Source organism: Sciurus carolinensis, chromosome 4, assembly GCF_902686445.1.
Source record: "Sciurus carolinensis chromosome 4, mSciCar1.2, whole genome shotgun sequence".
In the NCBI taxonomy this organism is placed as follows: Eukaryota; Metazoa; Chordata; class Mammalia; order Rodentia; family Sciuridae; genus Sciurus; species Sciurus carolinensis.
Window position 1 is genome coordinate 92,655,644 of NC_062216.1, and position 15,912 is coordinate 92,671,555.

General features: G+C 35.5%; 1 protein-coding gene and 1 non-coding gene across 4 annotated transcripts in view; one reads left to right on the forward strand and one right to left on the reverse strand.

Moving 5' to 3' along the window:
* Positions 1 to 15,912, reverse strand: part of Itpr2 (inositol 1,4,5-trisphosphate receptor type 2) — a 462,398-nt gene that overhangs the window by 256,393 nt on the left and 190,093 nt on the right. For all 3 annotated transcript variants that reach the window (XM_047550877.1, XM_047550878.1, XM_047550879.1), the window contains 3 exons: positions 14,427 to 14,484; positions 12,330 to 12,495; positions 10,904 to 11,077 (listed from right to left, as the gene is read on the reverse strand). In XM_047550877.1, coding sequence (XP_047406833.1) covers positions 10,904 to 11,077; positions 12,330 to 12,495; positions 14,427 to 14,484 — 398 coding nt within the window. The remainder of the gene's footprint in view (positions 1 to 10,903; positions 11,078 to 12,329; positions 12,496 to 14,426; positions 14,485 to 15,912) is intronic.
* On the forward strand, positions 6,758 to 6,864 carry LOC124984188 (U6 spliceosomal RNA). Its single transcript, XR_007108641.1, has one exon. It is a non-coding gene; the product is annotated as a U6 spliceosomal RNA (small nuclear RNA).

Genomic DNA, 15,912 nt, shown 5'->3' on the forward strand with positions numbered 1-15,912 from the left:
GGAAGTAATTTAAATAACAAATTCAGGAAGTGTAAGCATTACATTTAAGAATTTGCATTATAACCAAATAGAATGAGAACATATAAAACTAGCATTTAGGTAAAACCCAAAAATTATTTTTCAGCAGTATGTCAAATGGAAGGGCTAACTGATCCATACCTCTGACAATCACCTTCACTAACATTAGCTCAGACATAAGGATAGGGATAAGTAATGTGACATAAACAAGATAAATTATACAATGAGCTCTGGAGTAAAAATAGAAAATAAAGATAAGAAAACAGATTCTATCAAAGGAGAATGCAGGCAAGTACTGCCCAAATTAGAGAACTAACTTTCTTCATGAAATTACCCTGGCATCCCTTATTGGCCAGGCCAAGTAACAGGCTTGTATAAAACACAAGAACTCTTTCTGTATGAGACCATGAGGATTCAACATTCCACCAAACCCTGCTGTCAAAAGTCACCTCATCAATCACAAGTTGTGCTGCAGAAACTGTGCTTATGTAGGACTATTTTCCCACTATGAATAATCAAGTACTCCTACTTGGGAAAGTAGAACTGTCTTTCAAGATATCCTTCTAAAGAGATTTGCCTCCTTGCTTGCTTCATCAAAGAAAAGACCAGAAGTGGTGGACAAAGACTGGAATACAGATTTTGCTTTTAAAGAGAAATGGATGTGGACATAACAGACACATCATCAGAAAGGGAAGGTGTGCCCAGAAAGAAATAGAGAAAGAATAAGGAATGGAGGAAGGGAAATGAAAAAGGAGACAAAGAAGGAGGGAATTAATCTATAAATAATTAGGTATATTAAGTAACAAAATAATTAAGATAAAGCTACAAACTAAAATTCAGTGCCTATGAGGGATTTTATTGCTAACAAAGACAACCCAAAAGGTCAACAAGAAGACTTCTATCATTTCCCAGTGAAAGGCAGTCAGGAAATCTTCTGAAAGGACTTGTAAATAGGTACCTATAAAATAATCATGGAGACAAGGAAGAAGAACACCCTCATGCCACGTGGCTCTGTGCAGTTGCTGCACCAAGCAACAGGATGGCTCTGCAGCATCACTCAGCATGGGTAGGCACTGCGTTTTGGGGAAGAGGAAACTACAAGCTGAGCATCAGCAAGAAAAGATAAGACACGAGACCTCCACCCTCCCATCAGCCAATGGAGCAGTGCTGAGAGCTCTGCCAGATGCCAGCATGGGTCTAGAATCCCTAGTAACTGCTCTCCTAACCCCCACAGTAACTTCTTACAGGGCAAGCTTCAGAGTTTCTCAGTTAAAGTACACACAACTGTCTGGCCCGTTGCTTATAGAAATTGCTCAGGTACACCAGCTATGGAGCTCATAGAAATTGGACTGCTGGGAGCAGAAGGCACAGGTCTCACGAGAAGCTGAGTTAGTGTACAGCACAGCACCTTGGAGGAGAGGGACTCTCTCCACCACTCCCATCAGCCCAGGCAGCTCCATGTCCAGGCAACTCAGAGTGAGCCCTGGAGACATTTTTCAGTTAATTCTGTTCTTTACATCACATATCCATTAAGAGAAAAAAAATCAGAAAGAAAGACAGATACGAATCTAGACTGGATAGATTTGAAAAAGAACCAATTAGAAACTTGAAAATGAAAAATATAGTTTTTGAAGTAAAAACTAGATAGATGGTTTAAATATCAGACTTTGGATCATTTTATTTAAACATTTTTACAAAATTTTGCATAAAAATTTATAAGTTTTTTAAAACTGGAAATCACATATAGGTGGGTAGATGGATAGGGAGATAAACACAAATCCACACGCAAATACAGAAGAAAAATCACTGTAAGGAAAATAAATAACAAGAGAAAGGACTTCTCTCAGGAGCACTGTGATGTCCAAGTGACCTGCTTCTCCAGCCTAAATAAAGAGATGGGTGAACGCAAAGGGCAATCCTGACTTAACCCACTCGGATATGGTTTCCTGAGTTAATCTCTCCTTCCTATATTTAGAAGTCAACACATATTTGAATGTGATGAATTAGTAATTGCTCCTAATGCTACTGAACTGTCAACTTGTTACACTCTAGCCTTTAAGCTTTCATAAATGATGGTATTGTCTTTTAAATGCCCAGGAAGATAAGTTTAACAAAGGGGAACACTACAACATATTATAGATAATAAAGCACATGGGTACTAGGGATGAAATGGGCTCATTAGAGGACCAAATCCATTCCATTCTCCTCCTCATTTATAAAAGAGTAAGTATAGTAATGGGATAATTTGGGGTCATATGCTGAGATAATATAGTGTTGGCAGATGGCTTTCACTTCACATTTATTGCCCAGAGTATACAGAACCTACAGTTGAGGGGAAGAAGAATATTTCGGTAATCAGAAACATTTTTTTTATTATCAAAGTGAAGAATCCCATTAATGTTATCTGGTCCTCTGATATCTAAGCAGGCACAAAGTTAGACCATTATGAGTTGTTTGAAAACAATGCCAATGGCCCTGTGTTTAGAGCCTTTGTAAGACTTACTCAACAACAAAGGACTGTTATTGGTATGGGCCTGCAAGAGTGCATGCTGCCTGCTACTGGCTGTTTCCATTGATATTGCGATTTATTCATCCTGTTTACAACACACTGCCACTGTCTTTGCCTGATGGTTCATTGCATAATATAGATTATGTGACTGTGTCTAAGTTAGTAACTTTGTAGCTTCTCACTTTTCCTCTCCTAAAATTAATCCACTATGAATGTACCTTTCTCCTGGTTTCTCAATCCACTTATCTGCACTTATTTCCACTGTCACTTCCCTAGTTTGGGCTTTCAAAACCTTATACCTGAATTTGTGCAAGAAGCTCCTTAACTGGTTCCCCACTTTGGTCACTTGTTCTTCTGAATTCTGCCAGACCAAAAAGAAAAAAAAAGGTCCAAGATAATATACTTACCTTCCTACCCAATAATCTTCAGTCTCCCAATTTCGTCATTTCTAATGGAATTGCTTCTTTTTATTGACTGCTACTATTATTCTAAACACATTCACTGACTAATCCTTCAAACAGGCCTAGGTAACATGTCTGGACTAAGCCCTCTCCAAGTTGTTAGCCCACATGGACCAGCCCTCCTCCATACTACACAACTCAGTACCAAGTCCACTGCTGTCACTGTTGTATGGGTGTTCATTCTGTCTGCTCATTCTTTGAGGGCAAGAGCCATATCTGGAATATTAGATTGGGTTCTAGACATCAAACATTAAGAAGAGAACAAAGGTACGTGAACACAATGGCAAAGGGGCTGAAATTATACTTCAAACGAAATGTTTCAAAGTATTTTCTTCTGGAGAAACACAACAGCTAATCAAGCGAAGAAGGTTGGTGCATGTTCCATATTGCCTTAAACCTAGCAACAGTGAACAGATAGCCCAGGGACAAATACACAGCTGAAAATACAGAAGAGCTACTTATTGTGAAAAACTGTTAAACAGAATATGATGAAGTAGAGTTCAGAGAAACCCCTCCTATACAACATCTAAAAGGGACAGATAAAATATTTAAGATACCTCTTTTTAGTAGAGAGACCAGATACTATGAAAGGACATAAAAGTTTCAGAGCAATAATCAAGTACTGAATTCATTGTTGGCCTTGAGGGCTTCAGTATACATCTGATAATCAGGATTGCCAGTTTTAATGTGATACACACACACACACACACACACACACACACACACACACATAAACAAAGGAAACAAAGAATGAATCCAAGGATGGAAGGTCTGATCAGAAATCCTGGTACACAATCCAAAATATCAAAGGGAGACACCACGGTGCTAAATCAGGAAAAGATATAGCACAGAAGAACCACAGGATTCCCTGTCTTGGCCTGGACTTTGGCTGAAGTTTAAAAGGTGGAGAAATGCTCTTGAGCCTCCCATATATAAAGACAAGCCCACTTTGACTCTCCATTTGGGAACTGAATTCCCACTAATACAGTGGCTCTTAAAAGCCCAAACCAAAAATATATTTGATGTGGTTACAAAATGTAATATCCTGAGGTGCCTCACAGAATCAAATTATAATTGTCTAGATTAAACACAGGCCTCAGAAGAATTTCACATATAAAGTTACAAAGAATGTAAGTTCATAACAACAAAAATTCCACTAAACACCTAAATAAATGCCTCCAGAGGACTTCTGCAAGAATAGCTAACTTAAAATTGCAAATGACCCTCTTGTTACAAAACAATTAGATTCTAAATATAAGTCTATTTTAAGCATATTTCCTGAAAACAAAGGTCTCCTCAAGAGCCTGCCCTACATCTCCTAAGGGAAAAAAGTAACCAGAAATCAGATCAGGGAGCTCCAATCTACAAGGCCACAGAATAAGTATTCATTAAGTCAAATGACAATACGACTTCTAAACCCAGAAATTAAGGAAGCTCTGACCAAGTGTCAACTTTGGGGAGCTAAACCCAAAATTTCTGCCTTAGGACAGGTGAGCAGGAAGGGAGCAACATGGTCTCAGACTAGCAGCGCCCCCTGGCAATAGGCCGAGGCAATAGCAACCATTCTAAGGAGGAAAATATTCCCTATTTCAACTCCAAGGTCTGCTGATCAAAAGATAAGAGCTCAAAACCCGCTGGCAAGCAGTTGTAGCAGCTTCATTTATAATGGCCCAAAATTGTGAATAACCAACATAACCTTCAATGAATGCATAAGCAAACTGTAGTATCCATACAGTGGGCTAGTTAGAATAAAGAGGTTTAAAAAAAATAGATATCAAGCTACTAAAGAATATGGAAAGCCCTTAAATATATATTACTAAGTCAAAGAAACAAGTCTGAAAAAGCTATATCTTATATGATTACAACTACATGACATTCTGGAAAAAGTGAAACTACAGAGACAGTAAAAAATCATTGGTTGCCAGGGACTCAGGGGTTCAGTGGGAAGAGACAAATAGGTGAAGCCCAGAGAATTGTCCGAAGAGTGAAACTATTCTATGGGATGCTGTAACGATTGATACATGAGATAATGCATTTGTCAAAGCCCACAGAATTGATAATGCAAAGAATGAATCCTAAACAAATGATGGACTTCAGTTCAGAAAAATGTATAATTATTGGCTCATCAATTGTAACAAATGTACCACACTAATACTAAAGGTTAATAATAGTCAGAAATGAGAGGGGGAGAATCTCGTTTTCTGTGAAATTCTTCTCTGAACCTAAAAATTGCTCTAAAGCCTATTCAAAAAAGATATGAACTCATATTTAAAGATGATCAAAAATATAATGAAATGAACAACATGAATGAGAAGTAGAAACACCAAAGTGCTTCAGATCCTGGAGAGTCCTACATACGGGATATAAAGTAGCCATATGGAATAACAAAAAGTAAAAGGCAATAAAACATCATTTAAAAAATAGCCAAATTTCAGGTATAAAAAAGTGTAATAATGGATGTTAAAAAATTCAATTCGTCCCCCTAAAGCTCAGGAAATAATGCCAAAAGTTAATAAATGTGATGGTATCAAATTAAAAAGCTTCTGTACAACAAGAAAAACAATTAGGAATGTGAAGAGAAAACTTAAAGAATGGGAGAAAATCTTTGCTAGCTACTCTTCTGACAGAGGATTAATATCTAGAATACTTAAAGAACTCAAAAGACTTTATACTGGGACAGCAGTTGTGGCTCAGTGGTCCAGTGCTTCCCTAGCATGTATGAGGCACTGGGTTTGATCCTTGGCAATGTAAAAATGAATAAATAAAATAAAGGTATAAAAAAAGTTAAAAAAAAAAAAAAAACTTCACACCAAAAAAATCAAATAACCTGATTAGTAAATGGGCAATTGAATTAAACAGACAATTCTCAAAAGAAGAAATACAAAAGGCCAACACATATATGAAAAAATGTTCAACGTCATGAGCAATTAGGGAAATGCAAACCAAACTACACTGAGATTTCATCTCACACCAATCATCAAGAATACAAATAAGAAGGATGTGGTGGTACATGCTTATAATCCCAGCAGCTTGGGAGGCTGAGGCAGAAAGATTACAAGTTCAAGACCAGCCTCAGCAACTTAGTGAGGCCCTCAGCAACTTACCAAGAACCTGTATCAAAATAAAAAAGGCTGGAGAAAATTTGGATTGTGTAGAGGGAAAAGATGGGAGGACAAGGGGCGAGGCAAGGAAAGACAGTGGAATGAGACAGAGATCATTACCCTATGTACACGTATGATTACACAAATAGTGTGAATCTACATCGTGTACAACCAGAGAAATGAAAAGTTGTACCCCATTTGTGTACAATGAATCTAAATGCAGACCATAAAAATAAAAATTAATAAAAGAAAAAAATTCAATTTTTTAAAAGGAAAAATTTTCCTATATATTTGGAAATACAAAAACTCACTCCCAAGCAATTGTGAACCAAAAAAGAAAATCATAATGGAAAACTTTTTAAATAACTAATATTAAACAATAATAAAAATACCATTTGTCAAAATTTGTGGCACACAACTCTTAGAAGGGAATTAAATTTTTTTTGACAGTCTGTCAACATAAAAGATTAGAGAGCAGAATACATATGATAAAATAGCAAACAAATCCAAAATCCCAACAAAGTCAAAAATAGATTATTTTACAAGAATGAAAAATACATAAAACTCTGGCAAGATTGAGATAGAAGAGAGACTGAGGTAAACAGTATTAAGAATAAAAAAGTGGTCCGAAGGCCCAGAGACCACAGAAAGAAAAAGAAGGTGAAAGAGTGCTGGTTTCAGCAGCATATATGCTAAAATTGAAATGATACAGAGAAAATGAGCATGGCCTCTGCACAAGGAAGACAAACAAATTCACGAAGCATTCTGCATTTGTCCGTGCGTTCTTGCACTGTAGTGTGACTACTGCTAACAGTAATATTACAGTAACTTTCAACAGAAGAAAGAATTTTGAATGTTTCATCAAGACATTATCAATCTTTAACCTGATTCAAACTATAGAAATTACACCTTTCAAAACTTCATATGGCACCCCATTGATGTGTACAAATTTTTTTATTTTTACACATTGGTTAAAAAGTAAAATTAATTTAAATTCAAAAAAATTTAAAGATAATGAACAAACATGAACCAATTAATTTCAATAAACTTGAAGACTTAAAACATATGGCTTGTAAAACAACAAATTGAGTCTTAACAGAAAAGTTTGAGTGAATTTATAACCATTTTAAAAAAATTAATCAGTAGTTAAGATCTTTCCACAAATTAAATATGGTGTCCAGGCACTTTTACACACAAGCTTTAACATTCATGTTAAATAATAATTCCAGTCTTACACAAAGAAAAGGAATATTCTGCACTCATTTTATGGGACTAGTCAAACCTTGTTACCAACACTTGACAGGAACAAGACAAGAAAGGAAAATTACAGGCCAATCTCACTGACAGTGTAGATGTAAAATCCTACACAAAGTATTAACAAACACTCTGGTGAGGTAAAAACCATCAGATACTTTTATTCTCTAATGCAAAGTTACTATGGTAGAAGCTCTCTCTATTTAAGGTTTATGTAATTGAAGGGAACAGATTAAAGAAAAAACAATCTGGATAGACATATAAATATATTCAATTAAAAAGTCGATAACTACTTGTGAAGGAAAAGGAGGGGGAAGAGGAGGGGGGAGGAAGAACAAAGAAGGGAGGAGGAGAAGGAGGGACTTCTTACTGGTAATATTCTATTTCTTAAGCTATACACTAATTTCAAAAGAATATGCCACCTCTCATCATAGAAGTTTGTTGTTTTAAGAAATGTCTCACATATCCTGCGGGGTACTGGACTTTATTACCCTTCCAAGTATCCTTTAACTCTAAGATTTTATAATTCTATATTCACCATAGTAAATAGTACAATGTTTTTCCCATAAAAACAAATAATAATTATCATAAACACTAACTGAATGCTGTCTTTGGCAGACACTATTGGTTGTTAACCAACATCCTTCCTTACTCTTACTTACTAGCGGATTTCAGTTTTTTGTTTGTTTGTTTTGTTTTTGCTTTTCTGCATCCATTGTTCCATATAACTCGGCATTGGATATCCCAGATTGAGAGACATCTTACATTTAATCCAAACTACTCCTACAGTCCATTGGTTTAGAGGTAAACATGTGGCCTTGTTTTGACCAAGAAGCTATATGAGGTAGAATTTGTTGAGGAGCACCTGGGAAAGGTTCCCTTGTTCCTAAACAGGAGATCCAGAAATATGGTGGTATGCACAGATGTGACATCTAGGCAGCAGCTACCACAATGCCACTAGGAAAAAGATAAGCCTCAGAATTAAGTCCAGTGGCCATGGTGACAACCTAAGGCAAAAAATTTCTAAATTCCTTGCTTCTTGACTTCTTGCTGGTAACTAATGTCACCCTACTGTGTATATTTTCATGTTGTTTATACTTTCCCACTGAAGTTGCATTAACTGACACACCACATGCTCACTTGATCCTTAAAGCATTTCAAGCTAAGTATCATTATTATGTCCATTTTATAGATGATAAAAATGAAACTTAAGAGAATGAAAACAAATTGCCCAAAGTCACACATATATTCAGAGGCAAATTTTGGACTTCCTGATTCCAATTCCCTGGTATAAATTACCTATGCATTGTCATCTCTATGATGCATATTATTGACTAACATTCACTATTCATTCACAGTCCATGAGGTCCCCTGTACCAAAGACTAGTCTCCCAAATCCCCTGCAGCTAGAGTTCTAAATTCTACCTTCTGTCAAGAAGATGAACACTGGTGGAACTTGAACAGCAGAAGGAAAAGTAAAGGAAATCTTGGGACTGTGAGGACCAAAAAGAATATTCCAGTAGAGCTGGGTGTTTCCCATGAACTCAATTATCTTTCCACATGCTTTCAAAATTGAGTCAGTGGTGGTGACTGCAGCAAAAGGGGCAGCAGCCAGAGCAGCTTCTGAACCTTTGACCCTTGCAATCAGTAGTGCCAGGGCAACCTCCAAACTGTATTCCTACAGTTCTTCCAAATATTTAATTCCATGTATTAAATCACTTCCTCCTTAAAGTACCTAAAATTGTTACCTTTTCCTGAACTGATAAATCCTGAACTCAACAAATAAATAAATACCAACTTTACTGACTCCTATTCATCTGATGCCCTGAGAAAATGAGTTATATAACCCACACATAATGCAATTTTATCTTTAGGATTTCCTCAATCAAACCACTTGTTTCTCTTTTTTCTTACATAAATACAAAATGTTTGTGAAACTTTTAAGAGGAGGCCATGCATACACACTATCATAGAGGCTCTTTCTACCATCTTCCCTCAGTGCATGGGAACTGCAAAGTAGTGATTAGCATACTCCATGTTAATATAGATGAGATTCTTCTCACTCAGGAGTTTTGTTTTGTTTTGTGTTCAAATTTTTACAGAGAGCAAAATGCATTTTCCTAAGGTTTAGGGCTATTCTTATTCATTCATTTATTTATCTAAAGAACAGAATCTTTTGAAAAAGGAAGCAAGGCTATATTTATTCCCTAGAATACATGTAAAATATGTATTTTTCAAAAAAAGAGGTATTATAGCTTTTGAAAACATAACATATTCATTAGTATCATTAATTATCATCTCAGAAAATGAAATTTCACATTAAAGAACATGGATCTTGTTATCAAAAAGGGCAGGGTTTAAATTTCAGTTGAGTCACTGTAGTTGACTGACATTGAGGAAGTTCTTGGTTTCTCTGAGCTTCAGGTTATTCAGTCATAGAAATGTAAAGCTTACAACTATCTGCAAAGTTTGCTGTAACATTGAAAAAGAGATTCCACATTATAAAAATATCTACTCTAAGATATGGGATGTAGCAAGTACTAAATAAATGCTAAGTTTTCTCTTATGTTTTAAATACATTATGGGAGAATTTTATCCCCCCACCATCCCAAATTAGTCATGAAATAAATTTTCATGGAGTAGAAATTAAGCATTCTATGAACACATTACAAAATCACAGGAAAAGTTTCTAAAAGATGAAGTCAAAAAACTCTTATTGATAAGTGACAATTAGTCCTGAGACAAGTAAAAAGTAGTAGCCTACCAATCCAACCCCCCTTTGAAACTAGTAAGATTTTGATTATGAATTATCACCTATTCTGTTATCATTCTTCACCCCATAATGATTTGAGTTCTCCAACAACACCAAAGCTGAGGTAGGTAAGTATATCTAAATAGCTTATATTCCTGCAAATTAAAACACAACTAAATAAAACATTTGACGGACATTTAAGAAACTTCATGGATTATCAATTATGATGGTCACACTGATCTCTTTTATTTAAGCATTATCACTAAAACATTGCATAAAAAAAAAAACATTGTCCTATGTGTTAGTAAACTGGTAAAAGAGCAACTCATTAAGCCTACTAAAGACTAAAACCTACACAACAAAAGACTCAAGATCAACACTTTAGTTCAATCTTTAGCTCAAGCATAGATTCTAGGTATTTTTGTGTTGACAATAAAGCATATTTAGATATTTTTATATATAAGGGCATAATGAAAGAAATAACTTGCAAGTTGGGTAAAAAGCAGCCACACTGAATGGTGACAACAAAATTTCTCCTCTCCCTAGGCCTGCAATTGTCCAGCTTCTTGGATTATGGTATTTATAGTGAACATGAGACAGTAAAAAATTACACAGATGAGGTCGGAGGTAGTAGCAATTGACAAAAATCAAAAGGCAGGTTTGTGGAGTTCATTAACTTAGGGGTAACTTTTATATTCTGATGCTCAAACATTATCTTACAAACAATTTTGATTACAGAGCATATGGCTACCTATCTGACTTAAAAGACATTGCTTGGATTATTTCAAAGTAAATCTTGGAAACACACCTCATTTGGTTCTTCACCACCTTTGACTTGACTTTCACCCATTTCTCCATTCTCATAGCTGCTGCTCTTCTCCACCCATAACTCAGATTTTTCTACAGTCAGTCGAAGTTGGTCTAGATCTGCCTTGATTTGCTTGTAGTTATCTACATCTTGATTTGATACCAGCAATTGCACCTGAAAACATCAGAATTTTAAACCTTAGAAGATTTTATAACTTCTTTTCTTTCTATTTCTTTTATGCCTAAAACCTGAGTCTTGAAACATCTCTTATTTGGAGTTTGATGTTTCTAGAACATTTATGAATATTTTAGATGTATATTGACCATGAAAACTTACCTGGAAGTAACCAATATATTGACATGTTATAAAGAATTTTTTAAAAAATGTGCCTTAGTAAAATTTTTCAAAGTTGATGAAAAGTAATTTAACATAAAGAGATACTCTCATTCATTCTAATTTCACTGCTAAAGTCAATTTTTCTGAGACTATTTGAAAATAGGCAGAAACATTTTTTTAAAGTGGCAGAAAAATATAGATAGATCTAATCTAAACCTTATAATATAAATTTTTATTATAATTTATATGTATTATATGGCATACACATATATGCAAAATTATATGCATTTATATGACTACATTTTAGTCATTTCATATTCTTCAGCACATTCTTAGAAAATTTCCTTATAGAAACCAATGCCCTATTAAATAAAATAAATATTAGTGAAATATACATAAACAGGTATTACTAGTAATCTCAAAATTGATGTCTTATTCAAAGATTAAAAAGAGAAAGATTAACTCCATAACAGTTCCTTTCTCTTTTTTTCAGAGTCACAGTATTTATTTCAGAGCTACTATTTGTCCTACCCAAATATATCAGTAAAATTTGGGGGTCAAAATAATTACAAAGGCAACAAAAGTCCTAAAATGTTATCCTCCAGTGCCTTCTTAAACCTTAGTGCCTATTATTCATATTAAAGATATTATCTGAAAATCTCTTGTGGGGAACACTTTCTCAAGTAGACCATGTCTTGACATAGACAAGGTCATACATATCTTTAACGAATAAAAACATCTCCAGCAAAAGTCATGCAGGCTCATTAACTCTGCAACCATGAAATCAGGATGGGTGACATTTTCAAAGCTTCAGCTGTGAGTCCCTCAATCTTACCTGCTTTTTTTTTTTTTCTTTTTTAATTTTTTTTTGGAGTTTTATGTCTTTATTTATTTGTTTTTATGTGGTGCTGAGGATCGAACCCAGTGACTCTTGAATGCCAGGCAAGCGTTCTACCACTAAGCTACATACAGCCCCAGCACCACCCCCAACACTTTTTTAAGGAGGCAGTATTGAACTCAGGAATTCAATGTATGGTATACATCGGACAATTGCCCTACCATGGAGATACATTCCTGGCAATAACCTCACCTGTTTAAATGCCTGTAAAACTTCCGCTCTCTGGCTGAAGTGCTTGAAGAGTAACTGCAGGGCTCCAGATAGCAAAGGAGCATAGTCATGCATAATCAGATGAATGAGGACCCGTAAAAATGTCCTGCCTCCTTCATCATCAAGTTGCACTGGATTTTTTTCCTTTCTATAAAACCAAAAACAATTCTAAAGTAACATATTTACATAACATCTATATTAAAGTGATTAAATGTGTGTCTGTTTTCAGCGTTATGTGACTTGTTTTCCCAAATTAGGAAGTGAAGGAGAAGACATTTTCACTTTTTTTCCTCTCATGTAATTGATAAGGAAACAACAGAAAAGAAAAACTTCTATTTGTTTTTGGGAGTAGGAGTGACTAGCCATCCTAGTTTTTCTAAGACTGAGGAGGTTCCTAGGCAAAACTAGGATGAGCTGGCCACCTAGGCATAGAGGAAAGACAGGCATCTGAACCCACCCAGAAGCATTTATAGAGAATGTCCACCAATAACTGATTTTTCCCAGAGATCCCTACATGACAGCTAGAGAAGGGCTGGAGAAGGGAAGGTCATGTGTACATGATCATCACCAGAGCCACTCTGTGTTTGGAATAATGGGGCTCTGAACAAGACTCTAGTGGAGTAAAAGGTCTACCTACAGTCATACACTGTTAATGAGGCTGCACTCTGAGAAATGCATCATTAGGTGATTCCATCACAGTGTGAACATTGGAGAGTGTACTGTGCCTACTGTATGCCTATGCTACAAAGTGTGGGGGATGTGTGTCTATTGCTCTTACAGCTGAGATGAACAAAACAACACAAAATCGAATTAAGGACAAGAGAAAAACATGATACCATCAAGAGACAAGGTATATGAGGGTGCTGCTGGTGTAACGGAGCATGCTATTTTATAGAAAACCATTTTTAGTAAGTAGGAATACATTCTAAAATAATGATAAAAAGAATCCTATAGCAAATGCATAAACCAGTAACATATCATTTATTATCGTTATCAGGTATGTACATGTCAGGTACAAAATCTTATGTGGCATATTTCAATACAACTAGCAGCACAGTAGGTTCTAGACAGTATCACCATAAATACATGAGTACTGTGCTGTGCTCCTGTCCTCCCAGCTACAAACATCACTGGGCTATAGGAATCTTCCATTTCTATTTCAGTTTTATAGGACCACTTCTGTGTATGAGGCTGTCGTTGGCCAAAACACCATAAGCAACATATGACTGTATTTTAAGATGAAATCATATACTAGTTAATCTTTCTTCTCAGGAATAATGAAACACTTCAACAAGAAAACAACAGCAAAATCTAATAACTGTGATATTAAAACAAACCTAAATCAAATGTTCACTAGAGATAAAAATATTTGTCCTCTTAATTTTTGTTTTTGTTTGTTCCTAACAACAAAGGCAACAAAAGCTTATTATAGACTTTTTTTAGGTTCTCATGTCAAATACTTAATAAAAATGAACACTAAAATCTCAATAATTTTAGCTTATTTTACTTTTTTGTTTTGATTGATATTACTTTCATTTCTGAAAAAGAAACACTTTAAAACAATAAAGGGCAGAGTACCCAATACAAAGGAGGGTAGTCATGCCAAAGGCATACTGTTTTCTTTAATCATGGATATTTCCAATATCAGAAAATAGTTTTATTGTTAATGTATAAAGTTAAAGATAACATTAAAAGAAGTTACTTTCTTGCCTCAAATACTTAAGATTCAGGGAAATAATGTTTTACAACATGCAGTGATACGTCAGGGGAGTTAAAGGGCATTCTTCTGCTGTCATTATTTAAGAAAAGAAAAGCAAAGAATTGAGGGAAAAGTTCGATACACTGATCTCATCTCTTTTGTCTTTTTTTTTTTTTTTTTTTTTCACCCGACCTAAAGGAAAGCTATGCTTTCTCCTCTAGAGTATATTAGCAGCTTCTTTTCTGGCAGAAATATGTTAAAAACAATAGAAGATCTAAAAATAAATAGATATAGGGAGGTGAACAATAAAACCTTATCAATAAAATTCTAGGTAAAATCTTATTCGCAAGTAAAATAAAGACACATGAATGTTACCATACCTTCCAGCAAACATAGTTTCTGCCTGAGCTGCAATTTCATCTATATCAGGAACAATAGCTGCAAAGATAGACAATAAAGTCTTTATCTTATCCTAATCAGGAGCCACAATATTCATATTAGTACTAGTTTACCCGAACATATTTTTGCCTTCCTTTATTTATGACACCAAAGGTCAACTAAAAGTTTAAAAACTATAATATATCCCCCCACTGAGAAATTAATGTTTTAAACTGAAATTTCCATTTACTTATTTATTTTGGTGTTGGGTATTGAACTCAGGACCTTATGCATACTAAGTTTCCTCTTTTTTCTTTTTTAATGCACACTATGTTTTAAATTAATGTATTACTGTAGTCAAGGATTCATTTGTTTGTTTTGCAGTACTACAGATTGAACCCAGGGGCATTCCACTACTGACCTACATCTCCACCTCTTTTTATTTTTTATTTTGAGACAAGGCTCATTAAGTTGCCAAGGCTGGTCTCAAACTTGCAATCCTCCTACCTCAGGCTCCTGAGTAGCTGGGATTACAGGTGTGTGTCATTGTGCTTGGTTAATCAAAATACAATTGAAGATCAGAAAGCACCATTTACAAAGGTACCTCTTATCTATATGATCATGTGTGGGTATGTGGGTATACACACACACACAGAGTTCATATATATCTACACATATGAACATACATATATACATACATACATATAATTTAAATAGGTAATGACATGGAAGGATAATTTTTCAAAGAAACAAAACGTACATGAGTCTTGTTACTATATTACATTTCTGAACAACATGATTTTTTTACCTAATTTTACCAACTTCTAAAATTCCATCTTTTATCTTGTGGGACATGGTGGATTTTTTCTCTATGCAAACCAATCAGGGTTCCTTACTATTCCCCACCTCTAACATTTTGAAGACACTTTTATTAAGATAACATGTTTAAATGAAAAATAAACAATTCATTTCTCATCTCCAAAGCACAAAAAGAAAAGAGAGTAACATAAGGAAAAGCCATTCTCCCAAAAAGGCATCACTTACAGATACACATGAGGAAAGCGGTCAGGTCAATCAGAGAGAACGGGTTTTCTGGGCGCCCCTAGACCTTCCCTCTGGTGCTTTACTGACACTTAGAGCTCATGTTTCCCGAAGCTTGGCTTCTGGGAGCTAATAATTGTTATGCTTCTGTCAATGCAACCGCCAGCATGACTTTCTGTTTCTGCCTTTTCGTTCCTGGAAACAGCCCTTTGGGGTTCTACACTTCTGAGAAGCAGAAAAAGAGCGCTGCTGCAAAGGTGCCAGAAGTGACTTCTCCCAGGCGAGCCCATCTCCATCTGCAGGGGCATGCTGCCTTGGGAATTTGCTAATGACTCAGACACAGACAGCAGTGGGACACTGGCCTAGTATCCACTTTATCTGCACACTTGCAATCCCTGAATCCTCTCAAGTTGATTGACAGACAGAGGAAGTCCCTAACATCACAGT